We start from the raw sequence: 20655 nt of genomic DNA on the forward strand, positions 1-20655 counted from the left end.
AAACAAGTCAGGGGCCCGGATCCCAGAACTAGAGCACAAGATGTGGACGGGGTATTGGGAATGAGGCCAAAGCCCAGTTATCAGAACTGGGACACGTTCCATGTGGGACTTGGGTTCTTTACATCCTTCCTGCATAAATTCTGGGAAATGGGGTGTGTCTAAGCCTGAAACAGGGAGAACTTGACAGCTGGGGGGCATATTTAGGGACACGTGTGGCCTTGGGGCAGTTCAGGATCAGGCATCTCCTCTGCCTTTCCCTGCTGCCCTGTCCAAAGCAGCCCCCTCCTTCCTGCCCAGCACCTCCCAGGGCAGCCCCATCCCAAAAGAAGAGCATCAGAGTAAACAGCATGTTTATTTTGAACATTCAAGTTTACAAAACAAAAAGGTAACAAAACCATGACACAGATCACACACATACACACACACACGCACACACACGCACACATGTTGCAGCTCATGTCAATTTATGTACAAAACAGGGAGAGGAGAAAGGGGTGAGGCTGGGGAGGGGTTGTCAGTAGGGTGCACTAATGTCACAGTGTCAGACAACTTGACATGCTCACTCACACTCAGCCTGGGCCCACGTGAGCCCCTTCCCCACCCAGGGGTCGGAGGTCAGGGTGGGAGGTGGGGTCTGGGGTGGCAGGCAGCTGGAATAAAGGGTGAAGAGAGGAATCCCATCTCTGGGAGGGAGCCCCTTTCCACATTTACTCAGGCCAAGGGTGCTGGGACACACAGAGGAGGGGGGACTCAGTGCTTGGGAGAGGCTGCTGTGTTCTAGAGAGGGCTGAACGCAGTCAGAAGGCTGGGCTCAAGTCTCCCGTGTCCAGCTGGGTGGCCTTGAGGGTTGTTCCCCTCCCCGGGCTTCAGCTTCCTCATCTGTAAAATGAGGGCTTTGGCCTCCTCTCAGAGCCCTTCCTGCCCAAATCTGTGGTCCCAGGTGATGCAGAGTGGTGGCAAGGGGATCGGTCCCCTTGGGATGTCGGTGGGGGCACCACGTGCCACAAGATGGGAAGATCTGGCAGATAACAGCTGGGAAGCACCTGGTTTAGGGCTTGGCCCCAAGCAGGAGTTGGAGGAAGAGCAAGTTCCCTCCCATTCCCTGCCAAGGACTCTTGGGAGATGCTCAGTTTCCTCTTCTTTTTCAGCTCTCCTCTGAACTCCAGCTGAGCTAGAGAAGGGCTAAAGCTCTGGCCCATGGTGGAAGGGACACATTCCCTAAAGCAGCTGAGCCCCATGGCATAGCTTCACCAAGGGGACCCTGGCCCTAGGGCTGGCCCACTCTCTGCCTCTGTTCCTTCACTTCAAGCCCTGTGGGCTGGGGAATGGTGTCAGAACACATCTGGAGCAATGGTGCCCAGATGACACTCTACACAGTGAGTGGGTACTCGGCCCCTGGAGGTAACCCCCTTTGGTTTGAAATCTGGGCTCCATCACTTGCTAGCTGATTGACACCAGGCAGATGACATCACCTCTCTGTGCCCCAATTTCCTCACCTGTCTAACGGAGCCAAGAACGTCCTAACTTAGAACTGTGTTGTGAGGATCAACAGGACCGTGCCAGTGCCACTCTCAATGCAGTGCTGGACGGCAGGACAAACACGGGCTCCATTGTGGTTATCAGCCAGGGAGCAGCTTAGGATGTGACTGGGCCATGTCTGACTCCTCTTTCCCTGTCTGCTTGGATGTGCTCAGGGGCAGCAGAAGATAGGAAAAGTGGGACCCAAATAGTGGCGCTGGGGAAATTTGTTCCTGTTCTCTTTGGAAGGCTGAGTGGGTGAGGCGGCACGGGAACAAGGCTTGGACATCAGAGGTCTCATCTTCACTGGGACAAAGCATAAAGGACTCGAGGTCATGTGTCTGGGTGGGCTCAAGTGACCAAGCAAGTGCTGTCACCTCCTTCCTAAGACCTCATCCCTCTCCCAAGTCCTCCACAAGAGCTACCTTCTTCAAAACAACAGCAACAGATCAAGCTTGGCGTCACTGAAATCGAAGTTCTGAATTCTGCCGTCACCCCAGCAACAGTGCCATTATGATGAGACACTTGACACAGCCCTTGGGTTGATGTCATTGGCTGTTACCGTGGCAACCTAGGTCTCAGCGAGTCTGGCTGAAGTCCGCCATTGCCTTTTCTTCCAGTGGGATTGTACTGGAGGGGCTGGGCAATCTATTTATGTTCTTGAAATGGAAAGAAGGATCTGGGTGCTGGAGTCTATGCGTCTTGGAGGAGCTTCCATGGCACGGAGCTCCCTGGCCTGCAGCTCTTGCATCATGTCTCAGGCTAAGTGGCCTCAGGGAGTGGAGACAGACAGGGAACAAAAAGGCAGACAAAAGGTACAATGCCCACTTGAGCCAGGGAGCCTGCAGCTGCTCAGACACCTGGTAGGTGACTAGCAGGGGAGGGACACCTCAGCTCTCCATTCTGCCGAAGCGCCCAGGGATCACAACCCCCTCCCTGCACTTCCTGGGGGGGGGGACGCCAAGATGTTTGGGTGTTATGTAAAGGAAGATGTTCCAGGTGTCATATGGGAAAGTATCTGACCTCTCAGATGTCCACCTGCTTAGGTGTAGACTGAACTCAAAGGCCTTCAAGGGCAGGCAGCATGGAAGGAGAAGAGCACTGAAGAGGGAGTCAGATGCCCTGAGCTCTAGTCCTGGCTCTGCCCCATCGTGCTCTGTGATCCTGTGCAGGTCACGGGTCCTCCCTGAACTCTTCCCCATTTCTCACAAGCAAGATGCAGATGTGGTGCCAGATGGGGTGGCTTTTCTCATCTCTAAGATTATTATTATTACTTTCTGAGACGGAGTCTTGCTGTGTTGCCCAGGCTGGAGTGCAATGGTGTGATCTCGGCTCACTGCAACCTCCACCTCCTCAGTTCAAGAGATTCTCCTGCCTCAGCCTCCCGAGTAGCTGGGACTACAGGTGTGCACCACCACATCGGCTATTTTTTGTATTTTTAGTGGAGATGGGATTTCACTATGTTGGCCAGGCTGACCTTGAACTCCTGACTGCAAGTGATCTGCCCGTCTTGGCCTCCCAAAGTGCTGGGATTACAGGCATGAGCCACCATGCCCAGCCTCTCAGCTCTTAAGATTCTGACACTCTCTTGGAGAAGCTGGTGACGACTCAAGGGGACCAGGAAGCATCAGCCCTTTGAGATACTCTCAGACAGGCAAGGGTGCCAGGCTGGGGTGATCCAGAGGGAGCTGGTTTTTTACAATCCATGCATGAGGTTAGTCTGCCTTGAACCTTGCCCTCGATTCTGAGTCTCTGCTGACCCTAACCCATGACTGGCTTCATCCCATCTACTGCCGAGTACTGGGACCTACCCCTGCTAAGCCCAGGGTCACCAGTGCTTTCCCCACATATCCACCTGGAATCACAGAGAAGCTCACACCCAATCTGGAGAGCAAATGACCAAACTGAGGGCCTCAGCTCACGAATGAGGAACGCCAAGCCCAGAGAGGGCAGGGACTTATAGGAGGCCACACAGGACATTAGCAGGGCTGGCTAGGAACCAAGGGCTCCTCCCTCTCACCCAGTGCTCTGCCCACTGTTTCATGCTTCTCCCCTCCTTCTCAGCTTCTTCCTTCCTGCCCCAGGACCATGCACAGGGTAGGTAATGTGGCTCTGCCAAAGTCAGGGTCTCCTGAGCCATGAGGCCTCTGCCTTAGGGCTGCTGCCGCCCAGGCTGAAGTGGCCCAAGTCCTGTCCTTGGCATGGAGGGAGAGGGATGACTATCCCCGTGGCCATTGCTATGGGTGAGCACAAGGGGTGACTGCAGCCCTTTGGCCTCCCGGGGTCTTTGTTCCCTTCCCTCCAGGCTGGAGCCAGGAAAGGAATGTCCTGGAGACTGAGGTGGGGCTGGGCCAGGCATGGAACCAACATTCAAACCACTACACACAAAGAGAGGAGGAAAGAGGAGGAAGAGGGAGGCATGGGTAGGGTGAGGGAGGCTCCACTGAGATCCCACTGCCCTTGACTGGCAGCTGGTGGAAAGTGGGAGGAGGATAAGTCTAACCTCCGATGTCCTCATTATCCCCTTCTACAGCCTGTTGTGGCCCTGAAGGGGAAGCCACTGGGCCTGTTGCATGGGGTACAAGGGAGTGGGTGGCCACCCCCACCACTGAGATAGTGGGGTCCCTCTCATACGCAACCCTACCCTACTGAGGGTGCTGTGAAAATTAGTGAAATCAGATGCAATCGATGGGCAGGGAGGGGTGGGGTAAGAGACAACTCCAGTGCAATGCCAGGCGGGCAGGCTCCCACTGTTCACTTGAGATGCTCCTCCCCACCCGGGTGGGGACAGGGGACACACTCACAGGGCGGGTGTTCTGGAGGTGTGGGTACAGGTGAGGGGAAACGGGAGGCACAGCCAGGAGTGGGGCGGGAGGGAAGGCCAGTGCGTGGGCAGGCTGAGGAGGGAATATGACCCCCCTCAAGTCCCCAAAGTGGCAGGCAAAGGAGGGGTCCTGGATAAGGTGGCCCCTCATGCCTTGGCTCTCCCCTTGCAGACATCGAAGGCAGCCTTTGTTGCGCCCCCGAAGGCCTCCACCAGCTTGTCTTCCCAGGGAAGGATGTTGCCCAGCAGTGGCGCAGTGCAGTTGGCAATGCCCAGAACCTGGGCTGGTGTCAGGGCGTGGTCCCACAGATTAAACTGGGCAATGTCACCAACAAAGGCCTGGGTGGCATCAAACCGGCCACCCAGGGTATCCTGGGCCAAGACAGCAGCAGAGAAAGGAGAGATGTGGAATGAGGGAGCAGAAAAGACAGGCAGGCTGACTCAGTCAGCCTCTTGTCCCCGAGGAAGCCCCACCTTCGTCCCCACTGAAGCCCCGCCCCCAAAGCTTTAGCCCCACCTCCAAGATTCTAGCTCCTTGGGCATGTCTCTGATCTCTCTGGCCCTCAGTCTGCCCATCTGCACAATGGGGAGGTCCAGCCCCAATACCAGCCTGAGCCTTACCTGCTCCTGGCCCAAGATAAGGATCCCATGAGGCTTGATGGGGTGCCAGGCAGCCAGGTTCTCACCGGAGCCCTGCAGCTCCCCGTCCTGGTAGGCAGACCATAGGCCATCCCTTGTGGTCCAGGCGACGCAGATGTGGTGCCAGTCATTGTCTTTCAGGCTCAGGGGCAGCTGGGCCACCTGGACACAGGTCCCCCAACCCCAGGTCAGAGGTGCCCCAAGGCCCAAGGCCCATGGCTGAGGAAGCGGGGTGGGGCTGGGGAGACCCATGTCCATCCTTCCAGGGCCCAACCCCAGGCCCGATCCTCTCCATCCTCCTGCCCAGTGTCTTTCCCTGACTCCTCTCTCCTCTTTCTTCAAAGATCAAACCAGATCACAAGGGACTCTCTGGTTTTGGTTTTCAGTTGTCACGAGGTAGTTCACTCACTCTCCAACCTATTAAGGTCTATAAAAGTGGCCTGTTAAGGTCACTTAGGGTGGAAGGGATGTCTCATAATCCCAACTTCCCCTGAACACCTCACACAGCACTCAGCACACAGCTGGGGCTCAAGAAGTACTGGCAGGGGGCCGGGCGCGGTGGCTCATGCCTGTAATCCCAGCACTTTGGGAGGCTGAGGCGGGCAGATCACAAGTTCAGGAGATCGAGACCATGGTGAAACCCCGTCTCTACTAAAAATACAAAAAATTAGCCAGGTGCGGTGGCGGGAGCCTGTAGTCCCAGCTACTCAGGAGGCTGAAGCAGGAGAATGGCGTTAACCTGGGAGGCGGAGCTTGCAGTGAGCCGAGATTGCACCACTGCACTCCAGCCTGGGCAACAGAGCGAGACTTTGTCTCAAAAAAAAAAAAAAAAAAAAAAAAAGAAGTACTGGCAGGGATAGAATGAGCCTTGGACTCAGAGGCCAGGCTCCTTGGAGCCCTGGCTCTGCCACCACCCCCTGTGTGATCTGGGGAGGCTGCTCCTTCCTCCCTGGACCTCAGTTTCCTTATCTGTAAAGGGAGGTCAGACAAGGGATGGCAAATCTACAGCTGCTGCCTCTTCTCCACCCAGGGCAGACATAGCCAATCAATCACGAGCCTCGATTTAGCTCAGATCCTTCAACACAGTGCTCTGGGAAGTCACTGCTGATGGGTTAGAGCTGGCCTTTAAGATGAAAGGTGCTTGCTGTCTATGGATTTGGTGCTCCCAAAGGGCTCCCTCGTCTGGGAGAGATCTGATTTTTTTTTTTTTTTTTGAGATCACATTTTTTTTTTTTTTTTTTTTTTTTTGAGACGGAGTCTCGCTCTGTCGCCCAGGCTGGAGTGCAGTGGCCGGATCTCAGCTCACTGCAAGCTCCACCTCCCGGGTTCACGCCATTCTCCTGCCTCAGCCTCCCGAGTAGCTGGGACTACAGGCGCCCGCCACCTCGCCCGGCTAGTTTTTTGTGTTTTTTAGTAGAGACGGGGTTTCACCGTGTTAGCCAGGATGGTCTTGATCTCCTGACCTCGTGATCCGCCTGTCTCGGCCTCCCAAAGTGCTGGGATTACAGGCTTGAGCCACCGCGCCCGGCCCACATTTTTTTTTTTTTTGAGACGGAATTTCACTCTGTTGCCCAGGATGGAGAGCAGTGGTGTGATCTCAGCTCACTGCAACCTCCATCTCCCGGTTCAAGCAATTCTCCTCCCTCAGCCTCCCGAGTAGCTGGGATTACAGGCATGCACCACCACATCCAGCTAATTTTTTTTTTTTTTTTTTTTTTTTTTAGTAGAAAGGGGATTTCACCATATTGGCCAGCCTGGTCTTGAACTCCTGACCTCAGGTGATCCACCTGTCTCGGCTTCTCAGAGTGCTGGGATTACAGACATAAGCCATCTCGCCCGGCCTGTGATCACAATTTAATGTAACATTCTCTGAGGCTGACGTGGTGCCTGGTCTTGTTGTGGACACTGGGGATGTGGAGCTGGTCTGCCTTAAATGAGCTGAGTCTGCAGGAGGGGAAGGACTTTGTGGCAATGCTATAAGACAAAATAACGGAGGGCATATGGGAGGTACAGAGGCTGCGAGGCCCAGAGGTAGAGGGGATATGGGAACAGAAGCCACGTCGAAACCCATCGGGAAGGACAATGGATCCACCATTCCATTGCTAGGCAAACCAAGTGGTGGGCACAGTAGGAGTAAAGGCTTAGAGGCTGGAAAAAAACGGGAACAGTGAGCAGTCTGTGAGGCTGGCTCTCAAAAGGACTCCAGAGTATCCCAGAACAGGGCTGCGCGATGCCCTGTCCAGGGTGCTGAATTCCTTCTAATGAGAACTGAGTGCTGAACTTGGGCCAGGCCAAGGACGGCAGCCAGGGGGTGATGAAGGGCACCAGGCAGCAGGATCTAGATGTGATCCAGCCACCCCAGTGGTCGTAGGGTTTATTGGGCCACAAGGGAAAGTCACTGGTCCCTGGACTTATCTCCTCCCTCCTCCTCCTCCCCCTCCAGAATGCCATGAAATGCACCTTCTCCTCAGCTGGGTTCTGATGGGTGTCAATCACTCGTAGTGGCTCTATGTGTTGTGTGCTGGTCACAGGTGGGTACGATGTGTGGTATCTGCATTTCCAGGGGGTCTCAATAGACCACCATGGCTGCAAGGCCCAAAGCAATGTGGTAGGCGGGGGAGGAGCTTTAGGAGTGGATGACAGTGATAAGATACTCCCCCTCCTCTCCCCTCAATCACCGTGCTCCTGCCACACATCATTCTTCCTGCCTTGTCCTTGTCCTGCCTCCCAGCCAGGCTGAAGGAGGGGCATTGGGGAGGGAGGCCTGGGCGTGAGGAAGATGGGTGGCCCAAGGGCAGAACAGGGGAGGGGTTAAGAGGTGGTTTCTGGAGCCCAAGACCCTGAATCACATCACACCCCAGCAGCTGTGTGGCCAGGGTGCATTATTTCCCCTCTCTGAGCCTCAGTTTCTACATCTGCAAAATGGCAATAATGAGGGTACCTACTTCCCAGTGCTGTTGGGAAGATCAAGGGTAATAATGTGAGTAAACTGCTTATTAGCACAGTGCCCAGTATAATAAAAATAGCTCACAGTTATTGATGTCTGCTAAACACTAGGCTTTGCTCAAAGCCCTCTACGTGCATTTAAGCCACTTCTCACTACAACCCTAAGAGGCAAGAGTTCTTATCATTCCTGCTTTAGAGATAAGAAAACTGAGACACAGGGCAGGTAGATGGCTAGTCTGAGGTCACACAGTGGTGAAGATGCAGAACCAAGACTCAAACCAGCATTTGGGCCCCAGAGCCTGAGCACACCTTTCTACTCTCCATAGCGGGGAGGGCCCGAGGGGCTGGCTCCAGGGAAGTAGAAGGAACTAGGAGGCCATGAGCACTCCCTTCCTCCCTCCATCCCCAGGTAGGTCTGTGCACCTCCCTTCTCTCTCTCTCTCCCCTTTTTTTTTTTTTTTTTGGACACGGAGTCTCACTGTCACCCAGGCTGGAGTGCAGTGGCGTGATCTTGGCTCACTGCAAGCTCTGCCTCCCAGGTTCTGGCCATTCTCCTGCCGCAGCCTCCCGAGTAGCTGGGACTACAGGCACCCACCACAACACCCAGCTAATTTTTTTTGTATTTTTAGTAAAGACGGGGTTTCACCGTGTTAGCCAGGATGGTCTCGATCTCCTGACCTCATGATCTGCCCGCCTCGGCCTCCCAAAGTGCTGGGATTACAGGCATGAGCCACTGCACCAGGCCACCTCCCTTCTCTTTAAGTCCAGGAGGATGAGCAGGGCCCTGGGGGCAGACACCTCAACCCTGTCCCATAGCTGGGTCACTGGGGAAGTCACTGGATTTCCAAGAGCTTCACTTGCCTCCTCTGTAAAATGGAACAACACTTAGAGCCTCCATTAGACACAGCCTCTCTTCCGGCAGCCCCATGTCTGGCTTGTCTTTATATTCCCAGAGCCCAGCCTGGCACACAGTAGGCATTTAATGTGTGCTGAATATGCAGAGCAGAAGAATGAGCAGGAGAATGAAAGAGCCCAGTGTGGAGTGGGAGCTCCTGGAAGGGTCGCCGTCCCCACTACCAGCCCTCCCCGCCAGCCCTGCCCACCTTGTCGTTGATCAGCAGCTCCATGGGCTCATGGCCCGCCTCTAGCAGTACAATCTCGTTGGCCTGCCCAGGCACCGAGTAGGAGAAGGGGGTGCCCTGGCCGGTGCCGCTGGACCTGGACCGCAGCCACATGCAGGCAGTGAATGCGTAGAGCTCGGGCAACACCTTCCGCACGCGGGCGTACATGTAGTTGTTACGGATGGGGATGCTGATCTTGAAGGCGTCTGGGGGACTGTAGGCTGAGGACCCTGAGGGTGGGCAAGGCAGATGTGGTGGAGGTCGGTGGACACCGAAAAGGGTGGGGTGGACAGAGCACACTTCAGAAAGAAGGCTAACAGCTCCCAGGCACCTGCTGCATGCCCAGTGCCTTCGGGGCCCTCTCTGCTCCACCTCTGTGTTGAGGGGCATGATTAAAGTGCAGGGGTTCTGGACCTCAGATGTCCTGAGACCAAATCTCGCCTCCCCCACTTCCCAGCCACGTGACCTTCAACAAATTAAACTTGTCTCCCCTGACCCCTTGGGAGACTTGGGGTAGACAGATCAGAGGCAGGGCTGAGGAGGGCTGGAGGTTGTTTCTCCTGTCCCTGTGCCCCAGCCAGGATGCTGGCCCTGAGCCACCAGACCTGTCACTCCCCTGCAGCTGAGTCCCTGCAATGGCCCCTCCATTCTGAAATTTGCTCCCCACCTCTGTTTTCAAGAAGTAGCTTGAGGGCTGCCTCCTCCAGGAAGCAGCTTGGATTTTCTTTCTTTCTTTCTTTTTTCTTTTCTTTTCTTTTTTTTTTTTTGAGACAGTTTCCCTCTGTTGCCCGGGCTGGAGTGTGGTGGTGCAATCTCAGCTCACTGCGACCTCCACCTCCCAGGCTCAAGCAATTCTCTCACCTCAGCCTCCCGAGTAGCTGGGATTATAGGCATGCACCACCACACCCAGCTAATTTTTGTATTTTTAGTAGAAATGGGGTTTTGCCATGATGGCTAGGCTGGCCTTGAACTCCTGACTTCAGGAGATCCGCCCACCTCAGCCTCCCAAAGTGTTGGGATAACAGGCATGAGCCACCATGCCCAGCCCTGTATTTTCTTCTCCTGAACCCCTGTTCCCCATGTAAGCTTGTCCTAGCTAACTGCTCATCATTTCCCCTGTAAGGGGAAATTTTCTGTAAGCCTCTTAAGGGTGGTCTTCACAGGACTTCAAAGCTGAAAGGTCCTTGAGAGCTCATGAGTCCTAAACCCCCATTTTTCAGATGAGGAAAACTGAGGCCTGGGGAAGGAAATGAACTTCTGAGGTCACAGAGCAAGCCAGAGACAGATATGCAACCAGGAGCCAGGTCTCCTTATGCTCATACCTGTACCCTGCCCATTATGTTCCTCTGACCCTTGGCAGTGCCAGGCACAGGTGTTAAACAAAATTCTGACTGATTCATTGAAATTGCTATTTTGTGGGTGGTTAAATGTATGACTGTGGAGTCAGACCTTGTTTGAGGTCTAGACCCACTACTTTTGTCTGTGTGACCTTGAGCATGTCACTTGACTTCTCTGAGTTTCGGTTTTCTCATCTGTGAAAACTGTGAAGATTAAATCAGCTGATGTATCAAGTACTTCACCCTCTCCCAGGACACAGTAAGTGCCAGAAAATGAGACCTGTTAATAATGTTGATAATGATAATAATATCCCCCAATGATTCTCTCCATTGTGTGTTCCACAGCCTTCTCCCCACCCTCCCGTCTGTCCATGTTAGCCTCTGGGGAGCATGGATATATTTTTTGAGTGGCTCTGTCACCCTGAGGACCCCTCCAATGCCCTCTGCAGGACCCAGGACCCACCATGCTCCAGCTCAGCCACACGACCCTGCAGGACGTCCAACTCCTTTTCCACTTCCTGCCTCTGCCGGCGGCTGCTGTGGCTGAGGGCTGCACGCTCCTTCTCCAGTGCCAGCACCTGGGCCAGCAGCTGCCCTTCCAGCTGGTCCATCTTGGAGTGCAGGCCGGTGGGCACAGCAGAGACTGGGGCTGGGGCAGCTGAGAGGTTCACACGGGCTGGAAGCTCCTGCTGTTCACAGAGCAGAGAAAGATAAGTCAATTGAGGGGAGGAAGGAAAGGCTTGGAACACTCAGATGCCTACCACACCTGCTCAGTGACCCCAGGGGAGCATCAGCTTCTCCAATATGCAAAATGGGAATGACAATGCCAACAGCAGGCAACAGATGCATCCCGGGTCCCTGGCAGGCTCTGTTCCTGGTGCTGGCGCATGACGGTGAGCAGCAGTCAGAGCTGGCCCCGGCCCTTGAGGACAGCTCAGCCCGTGGTGGGGGTGTGGGGCCTGGCCGTGAGTACTGTGAAGGTCCCCCAGGTGGTTTCAGGGTACACTCGGGGCTGAGCACCCCACCCTAGTCCTTCGTAGCAGCAAGGCTAGACACTGATGGGCTGGTAAAGGTGCGGACTGTTTCATTCCCTTACTCAGCAAGCTTCTCTAGAATGGTCCTTGGCAAAAGGCTCTGTGTGGCCATTGGGCCCACCCAGGGAGTGAAGCAGGGCCCTGGTGGCTTGACCATACCAGGGTGGCAGGTGGTTAAAATCACATACTTTCCAGTCGGACAGCTCAGGGTTCAAAACCAGCTCGGGAACCAATCTGCTATGTGACTCTGAGAAAATATCTTGACTTCTCTGGACTTGTTTACTCAAAAGAGAACTGCACCTATTTGGAGAGTTGTGGGGAGGACTAAGGATTAAATATCAATAAACAGAGCCACTTATTGCAATTGCTGTCTAGGGCAGAGTGTTCCAGGGTAGGCTCTGACATCCCCCATCCAGCTCAGGATGAGGTCTAAGTGTTTAGAGTTCCTACCACATGCCTGTCTTATCTTAAGACCCCATGGGCAGCAGAACTGGGACAGGAGCTGGGAGGGTTTCCTTCCCCTTCTCATGCTGGTAGAAGTTCCTTCTGGGGTGGAGGAAGGCAGGTGAGGCCACGGGTCCAGACTCTTGGAGGGGACAATCTGTGACAGACATGTCACAGAAATGTCAGTAGGAGATTAATAATTCAAAGAGCTGCTAGGAGCTAAATTAAACCTTCACCATCCTCCACCATCCTCCTGGTTTCCCCCCCGCCACGGTTCCTGCTACCAGGCCCGATGCTTGTGAACTTCCCAGGGGCCTGGAAGGTTTTTGCTCAGTCAGTTCCTTGCTCCCAGGCTTAGGCCCCAGACATGAACCCATTGCATTCTGTGATTCAGTCACTGAGCAAACATTCAGAAGGCAGCTCCATTGTGCTGGGCACTGCCCCAGGTGCTGAAGTTGTGGCTGGAGGCAAAACAGAAAACCAAGAACCCCACCTTTCCTCAGTTTCCTAAGCTGCGAGGGGATGGCCTTGCAGCTTGGGACAAGTACAGAATCCCTTGCCCAGCCTCACTGGCCCAGCCAATGGCCTTCTCAGTCATTGGCTGGGTGACAGGACACTGCTGGCGGCTGCTGTGACTGAGGGCTGCGTGTTCCTTCTGAGCTGCATACTCTTCCTTAACTTCTGTGAGATTGTCTTCTAGCCATGGGACAAGGGGAGAAGTGTGCCCCCTGCGTCAGAGTGCTGGGGGCAAAGGACCACTGCCATACTCAGTGCCTGAGACTTGGGAGCTGCCAGTGTGGACAGCAACATGACCTGGCTTTGAGGAGTTGCAGGAACCAGCCTCGGCTCTGCCACTTCCCCGTGAGAGTAGGGGCAGGCGGGCTAACACTCCGGGATCATTTTTCCCCTTCTATAAGATGGGCACTTGGAATGCTCAGCCTCCAGGGCTGGTCAGCATTCAACGATGGCAGGTAAGGGAAGTGCCTAGAGCCTGGCCCGCAGTGGGTGCCAAGGGCATGGTTTTGGGTGCGTGGGGTAGGTGGGAAGACTGAATGGCAAGCTGTTGTTGCCGGCTGAGCCCCAGCAGACACCTTGCAAACATTCCCTCTCTGAATCCACTTAACAGTATCCCCATTTCAGGGGCAGGAAAACTGGGGTGAGTTAACCAAGATCACACCAGGAGCAGTAGCAGAGCTGGGAGCTGAGCCTAGCAGTCTGGCTCGTCCACCCCCTCTGCATCACTCACCACACAGCCTCTCTTGGCATCTGCCAGGCAGCCTCTCCAGAAGCCCTATTCCTTCTCTGTCCCACTTGTCCCTTGGCTCCCATGGGAAAGGTGAGGTTGCTTCACAGGGCAGGGGGTCTGGTGCCACTCACACTCAGCAACCCCCCTCTTCTGCTGGCAGTGGGGAGGGGCTAAGGATCAACCTCTCCATGACACAAGTCACTGAGGTCATCCAGGCTGGTTCTGGAAAGGGACCCATGAAAGCAGCGGGAGAGGGGGGACTCTGGCCACCATTATCCCCCCTACCCACCTCTTGTGTAAGAGGTCACGGCCGCCTATCCACGCAGATGCCTACTTGGCCCACCAGGCTGGGGTGGAGGCCAGGTGAAGGTGGGCATGGGATGGGCATAGGAGCCTTACAGTGCACTCCCCCCTTACATTCATCTTGGCTTTCCCGAGGGCTCCTTCTGTCAAGGTGCCTACAAACCCTGGCTCTGGTGCAGACTAACCACAAAGCCTTGGTTTTCCTTCCTCTAAAATGGGAACAGGCTGGGCACGTGGCTCATGTGTGTAATTTCAGCACTTTGGGAGGCCAAGATGGGCGCTTGAGCCCTGGAGTTCGAGACTAGCCTGGGTAACATGGTGAAACTTCATCTCCACAAGAAATACAAAGATTAGCCAGGCATGGTGGTGCATGCCTGTAGCCCCAGCTACTTGGGTGGCTGAGGCAGGAGGATTGCTTAAGCCTGGGAGGTTGAGGCTGCGGTGAGTCATGATCATACCACTGCACACCAGCCTGAGCAACAGAGCGAGACTCAAAAAAAAGTGTGTGGGGGGTGAAACAGGCTTCCTCTTGTCCATTCCCAGGACAGATGGAAGGATGGGAGGACAAGTGACAGGCCCTCATGGACTATAAAAGCATAATGCCAACTGCGGGGCTTGACTACATTAGCTGATGGGGCGCACATTACCTCCAGAGCCTTCAAGTGACCTTGGATGGCCCACAGGGTGACAGGTTCAGCCACCCACTGCATTTGAGATGGCTGGACTTCCAGGAAGCCTTGGACTGAGGCAATCAGCTCACGGGATGCATTTCATATCAGGGCTGGAAGGGCTGGGGCAGGGTCTCCCCAGTCCCAGGCGCTGTTCTGTCCTCAGTTCCCCACCCCCTCTGTGCCAAGCTTGAGGCCAGAGGGGCATGCATGGAATGAGGCTGTGCACCAGGCCCATCATTGGCACTTGGCATGTGTTTACTCATGAATCCTCGCAACCACTTGCTGAGAGGCTGGCACTTTTCCTATCCCCATTTCACAGATGGGAAACCGAGGCAGGAGTCCTTTTGAATTGTCTATAGCAATGGGGCTGGGCCAAGCTGATATCCCTGGAGCCAGCATCTCCTCTCTCCAGCAAAGGGAGAGAGGGGGGAAGACTTGCCAGGAAGAACAGAGGGAGGAAGACCTGCCAGCAAGAACAGCGTGTCGAGGCTATTTAAACAGACGCAGTTTGGAGGAGAAAACGTGCGGGCTGAGGGGGTGTGCGCTCAAGCTGTTCTTTTGTCAGAGCCACTGGCTCTGCAGCGGCCAGGAAGGCCATGGAGGAGGTGGGCTCGCTTGATCGTGTGTGAGTCCTTCCTTGTCCCAGTGTCTGAATCAGAAGAACACGACTCCCGCACCCCCACTTCCCATCTGCTGTGGGCGAATGCTGTGCCGCGTGGGCTCCCGGCCTGATGCCAAGTGGGCCCCTCACCTAAGATGATGGAGGGAATAATGACGCCAGCACCCCCACTCAGCTCCTGCTGGGGCAGGAAGGTGGAGGCTGAGAACCCATGGCCTGTCCCGCTGGGAGTGCAGGGTGGGGTTTGGCGTAAGTGTGCTGGGCCTAGAGCCAGAGCCCCTTGTTCTAGGCCCAGCTCAGCCACTAATGTGCTGGGCTCATTAGCACTCAATCAGAATGCTAACGGCAGCAGCTGTCTCCATCGAGCACTCTGCTGCATGCCAGGCCCCGCACTAGGGAAGCTCTGTGCAAACAGTTCTAGGCTGCTCTCAACAGCCTGGGTAAGTAGGGAGGCCCACTTGGAGATGAGGGAACTGAGGCTCGGTGCCTGCCTAAGGTCACATACCTGTGATGCTGCAGAGCCAGCACTCCAGCCTGGCCTTCCTGATCCTGAAATCTCTGCTCATTCCTCAGGCTTATACTGATGGTCTGGGTCTGTTTGTTGATCTGCCAAGTGGGCACAGTGCAGGTTGCCCTGCCTAACTCGAAGGCAAAGGAGGAGAGGTACTAATGGCCACGGGAAGTCTAGAAGGTCCAGAAGGTTGTGTGAGACCATGGCGCAGGGCAGCTTTGCAAAGGGAGACTGATGAAACTGATTGGAGGGTCCGCGGGGTGGCTGAGGCTGGGATGATGCAGGGCAGCCCCACCACCTTGACCCCACCCGGGGTCTCTTCCCTTGCTGCAGGGAGCAGAAGGCAGGTGCAGGACTCCAGAGCCAGGGCCCCATCCTCTGCACAGCCCACAGACTGTGCTCATTCCTCAGGCCTACACTGCTGGTCTGGGTCTGTTGAGGGTCAGAGTCCCACCCTCTGCACAGCCGCCCCTGCCCAGGATCACCCAGGCAGTGGTACTCCCAGCTGGCCGAGAGGCCATTCTGGGATGGCCAGACCACCAGGTTTTGCCAGGGCAGGAGTTTGGGGTCAAGAAGCTTTCTCAGAGAAACCCCATCCTGCCACCCCACCTCCCTCTCCAGGGGCAGATTGCAGGGGCAGCAGGACCAGGTGGAAAGTGAGCAGCCTTCAGGGGGAGCAGTGTGGACCATGGCCCCTCACCTCCCCCATCCAACCATCCCCTGAGTTCTGAGTCCTGCTGGGGCTCACACCTGGGCTCCATCAGTGGAGTGGCCTTGCTATGTAAGGGTGCCGTGCCTCAGTTTCCCCATTGGCCCCAAAGGGTAAAATAATAAATCTCATAGCATTGTGGTGAGGATTGACCAAGTCCATAGATAGAAAGCGCTTAGTGTGCAGTAGGCATAGGAAGCATCACAGGCGTGTCTACTATTAATGTCACGACTAACAATTTTTTTTTGTGTGTGACGCAGTTTCTTTTGCCCAGGCTGGAGTGAAGTGGTGTGATCTCGGCTCACTGCAACCTCCACCCCCCAGGTTCAAGTGATTCTCCTGCCTCAGCCTCCAGAATAGAGGCGATTATAAGTGCCTGCCACCACACCCGGCTAATTTTTGTATTTTTAGTAGAGACGGGATTTCGCCATGTTTGCCAGGCTGGTCTCAAACTCCTGACCTCAGGTGATCTGCCTGCCTCGGCCTCCCAAAGTGCTGGGATTACAAGCGTGAGCCACCACGCCCGGCAGTGACTAACATTCTTTAAAGAGTTCTTGAAGGGCTTCACCTTTCTCCATCTCCAGCCCGAAATGTTTTTGTTGCATAATTATATTGAGAGAAAAGGCAAGTTACAGAGCAGCTGGATATCACCGATATAAAGTTGTAAAACATTCAACTCGATGTGCTGTGTGGTTAAAAGGCACATGACTAGGTGCTAAACGCATGAGAAATGCGTGGGAGTGGTCAACACTCATTCGGGACCGTGGTGGCCATTTGGGGGTGTGTGATTGTGGCTGGCACTGGGGAGGCTCTGGATGGGGATCAGATGATTGGAAATGTTTGGTTCTTGAGCCTGGGCAGGGACCTAGGTAGTAGTATTTATATCTTGTTGCCCATCTGAAACACTTGACAATGATTTTCTTTTAAAAACAAGAAAACAATCCTAAAGTGGCATCTCTCCTGGTTGAATCTAACCCCGCATCTTACCCAGAGCTTTATAAAGTGGTGTCTCTCATGGTTGAATCTAACCCTGCGTCTCACCCAGAGCTTCACTCAGCTCCTAGGCTTCTCCCTAGTCCTGGCTACTGTCCGCTGGACTGGGTCACAGCTTCCACTCCCACCCTCCACACAGCAGCCAGAGGCAAATCCAGCCACGTTGCTCTCCTGCTTAAAATCCTTCCACAGCCCCCTCTCCCTGCCAATAAAGTCCCTGTCCTCCTGGCTTCAGCCTTCCCCCAGACAGAACCTAGGCCACGCCCACTGAAAGTCCTCTGCTGCTCAACTGCCCCAAACTCCTTCTCACCCTAAGGCCTCCACACATGCTGTTTCTTCTCCAAGAACATTCCTCCCGCCCCCACCCCTCCTCTGCCCAGTGCCTGCTCACCCTCCAGATGGCAGCTTCCCTGATGCCTGAACTGAGATGCTCTATATAGAGAGAAGAGGGCCCTGAGAGTTTCTCTGGCAGGGCTGCAGAGCACTCATCCATCCATCCATCCATCCATCCATCCATCCATCCATCCATCATCCATCCATCCATCATCCATCCATCCATCCATGTGTGCTGCAGCGACATGGCGTCCGTCGTGGTTGTGGACATGAACTCTCACGTTAGACAGGCCAGCGTCATTTTCAGCTCTTCGCTTACTAGATCTGTGGCCTTGGGCAAGTTGCTTAACTCCTCTGGCCCTCAGTTATCTGTAAAATGGGTGTAATAATAGTACTACATTTGGGGATATAAATAATGATAAAATGAAAGAACAGATATGAAGTGTGGCCAACCATAAGAGGCAGTATGTGGTTGTCACCATTACTATTATCCTTTGCTATTGTTGAGAGGCAGGAGAGTATAGTGCATCATGGTGCAGGCCCTGGAGCCAGACTGCCTGGGTGGAAATGCCAGCTGAGTGAGCTGGGCAAGCTTCTGAACTTTTCTCAGCCTCAGTTTCCTCATCTGTAAAACAGAGATAGTAATAGTCCCATAGTTCTTGTGGGATTCAATTGTAAGGTCCTTGACAGGCCTGGTGCAGAGGGTGAGCTCACCCCTGCTACCTCTTGCCAAGTGCCAGGTGCTGTGGCCCCAAAGGCAAATATGGCCCCATGGTTCCGCCGGTGGCAGTGCTCCCAGCTGGCGGTGAGGCAGAGGCTGTTCTGGGATGGCCAGGCCACCAGGTCTTGCCAGGGTGGAAGTTTGGGGTCAGGAAGCCTTCTCAGAGAAACCCCATGCTGTCACCCTGCCTTCCTCTCCAGGGACAGGCCCAGCAGGTGACTCCACCTCCTCCCACCCAGGCGGGGAGCAGGTGAGTGGTGGGCAAAGGACAGGGTGGTTTTGATCATCCTGGTCTCCTAATGACACTTTGAAGCTGAAGAAAAGAAGATGAACGGGGAGGAGGATGAGGAAGAGGGAGCACGGATGGGGTTGGCCGTGTACCTCCCAGGTCCGAGACCCCAGACCCTGTCTAAAGACCCCTCTGGCCCCAGGCCCCTTGCTCCTCCCTTCAAAAGTCCCTCCTGTCAGGCTGCTGCTTCCAGAAGCCCAGCTGGGAGTTCTGCTGAGGTCCTGCCTGCCCACACGCCTTCTAGGCCCCAGCCAAAATCCTCAGCAGATGGAGGTCCCCCACCCATAGCCCACTTCAGTGAGAAATCCTGGCTTGGTCTTGACTCAGCCTCTGTGGCTGTGGGCAGGTCCCTCAGCCTCTCTGAGCTTCAGCTTCCCCTGGAGTAAAACAAGGGCTGTGGAAGCACCTAAGTGCTCCCACCTTGGGTTGGTTGCTTGTATCCCTGTCCCCAGAGTTCCACGGGGATGATGTGCCCAAGACTGTCCTGGGGAGAGGCCCCCCCGCCACCGGCCCCGTGCCCCACCTTCTTCACTCTGTGAGGAGCACCGACCTCTGAGTTCATTCCACCTCCTACAGGCAAAGATTTACCAAATGGCCAATAAACATAAGAAAAGGTGCTCGGCCGGGCGCGGTGGCTCAAGCCTGTAATCCCAGCACTTTGGGAGGCCGAGACGGGCGGATCACGAGGTCAGGAGATCGAGACCATCCTGGCTAACACGGTGAAACCCCGTCTCTACTAAAAAATACAAAAAACTAGCCGGGCGCGGTGGCGGGCGCCTGTAGTCCCAGCTACTTGGGAGGCTGAGGCAGGAGAATGGCGTGAACCCGGGAGGCGGAGCTTGCAGTGAGCTGAGATCCGGCCACTGCACTCCAGCCTGGGCGGTAGAGCGAGACTCCGTCTCAAAAAAAAAAAAAAAAAAAAGAAAAGGTGCTCAACATCATGAATCATCAGAGCAATACAAATTAAAACCACAGTGAGTGCACTACACGCCCACCGAAACGGGAATGTTTTTAAAATGACCATACCGAGTTTGGCGAGGTTTACACGCGGGTGGGCGTGTAAACTCTCCCAGCCACCGTGGGGAAATGTTTGGCTGTACCTTCCGACGCTAAATATATGCCCCTCTTGCAACCCACTCCCGTGGCTCGATCCAGGGAGAAATGAGGGCTGACGGCCGCCAACAGAGATCTTAAGAATGTTTACAGCAGTCTTATTTGTAAATCAGAAACAACCCACAGGCCCATCCACAGAAAAACGGGTAAAGGAATGAAGGCTCGTCTGCACAACGGAACACCACACGGCAAGGAAAACGGCAATCCTCCGTGGGTACATGCAACAAGGCTGGATGCTACAGACGTGACACTGAATGAAAAATCACCAGATGCAAGGGTGCACAGCTGTCTGCGTCCATTTGCACGAAGTCCAAACACAGGCCAAACTGACTGTGGTGACAGGAGACAGAATAGCCGTTGCCTTGGAAGGCCAATGTCTTTGGGGGAACCAGGGAGCCTTCTGGGGGTGCTGAAAGTGTTCCAATTCCTGATCTGGCTGGCATTTTCACAGGTGTATCCATCCATACATTTTCATTGAGCTGTCCACTTACGATTTGTGTCTGTTTAAGTGACATCTGTGACCTCTCATGTATCTTGAATGTAAGATAAACCTCAAAATAAACAAGTCCCACAGGCTTTTTTATTTTTATTTTTATTTATTTTTTGAGATGGAGTCTCGCTCTGTTGCCCAGGCTGGAGTGCAGTGGTGCTCACTGCAACCTCCACCTCCCGGGTTCACGCCATTCTGCCTCAGCCTCCCGAGTAGCTGGGACTACAGGCACCCACCACCACGCTCTGCTAATCTTTTGTATTTTTAGTAGAGACAGGGTTTCACCGTGTTAGCCAGGATGGTCTCGATCTCCTGACCTCATGATCCACCCGCCTCAGCTTCTCAAAGTGCTGGGATTACAGGCATGAGCCACTGCGCCCGGCCCAACAGGTTTTCAAATCTCCATTTCAGACAGGAAACTGAGGCTGAGAAAGTTAAGCACCTTGCCTAAGGTCACAGAACTCTCAAGTGACTGAGCTGGAATTTGCACCCTGGTGATCTGGCCCTGGAGTCTGTACCAGGAACACATTCCACGTTCCACACTGCAGCTCTCTCGGGGCTGGAAGGGGCACTGTGGGGGAGGGAGGACATTGTGGGTCCACATCCTCCAACCAAAGCCCAATAGCAAAAGCCCTCTCTCCACATTCCGCAGCCCCCAGCCACTCCCTTCTCCCAAGTCCTCTTCACTGCCAAAGAGGCAGGGTCAGGGGAACCAGTGCCCACTGGGCAGAAGCTTCTAGAATGGGCAGCAAAGTCAGAGAAAAGCAAAGACAACCAATGGAATTTAGAGAAGA

The 20655-nt window shown here is 54.6% G+C and overlaps 1 protein-coding gene across 1 annotated transcript in view; it reads right to left on the minus strand.

The window, feature by feature from the left end:
- Nucleotides 1–333: 333 nt before the first annotated feature.
- LOC105464551 (neuronal pentraxin receptor) overlaps nucleotides 334–20655 on the minus strand; it is a 35476-nt gene continuing 15154 nt past the window's right edge. Inside the window, exons 5-8 of the mRNA XM_071078932.1 lie at nucleotides 10849–11074; nucleotides 9031–9278; nucleotides 4964–5143; nucleotides 334–4714 (exon numbers count right to left, since the gene is read on the minus strand). Coding sequence (XP_070935033.1) covers nucleotides 4490–4714; nucleotides 4964–5143; nucleotides 9031–9278; nucleotides 10849–11074 — 879 coding nt within the window. The 3' untranslated portion in view covers nucleotides 334–4489. The remainder of the gene's footprint in view (nucleotides 4715–4963; nucleotides 5144–9030; nucleotides 9279–10848; nucleotides 11075–20655) is intronic.

This window comes from Macaca nemestrina, chromosome 15, assembly GCF_043159975.1.
Source record: "Macaca nemestrina isolate mMacNem1 chromosome 15, mMacNem.hap1, whole genome shotgun sequence".
In the NCBI taxonomy this organism is placed as follows: Eukaryota; Metazoa; Chordata; class Mammalia; order Primates; family Cercopithecidae; genus Macaca; species Macaca nemestrina.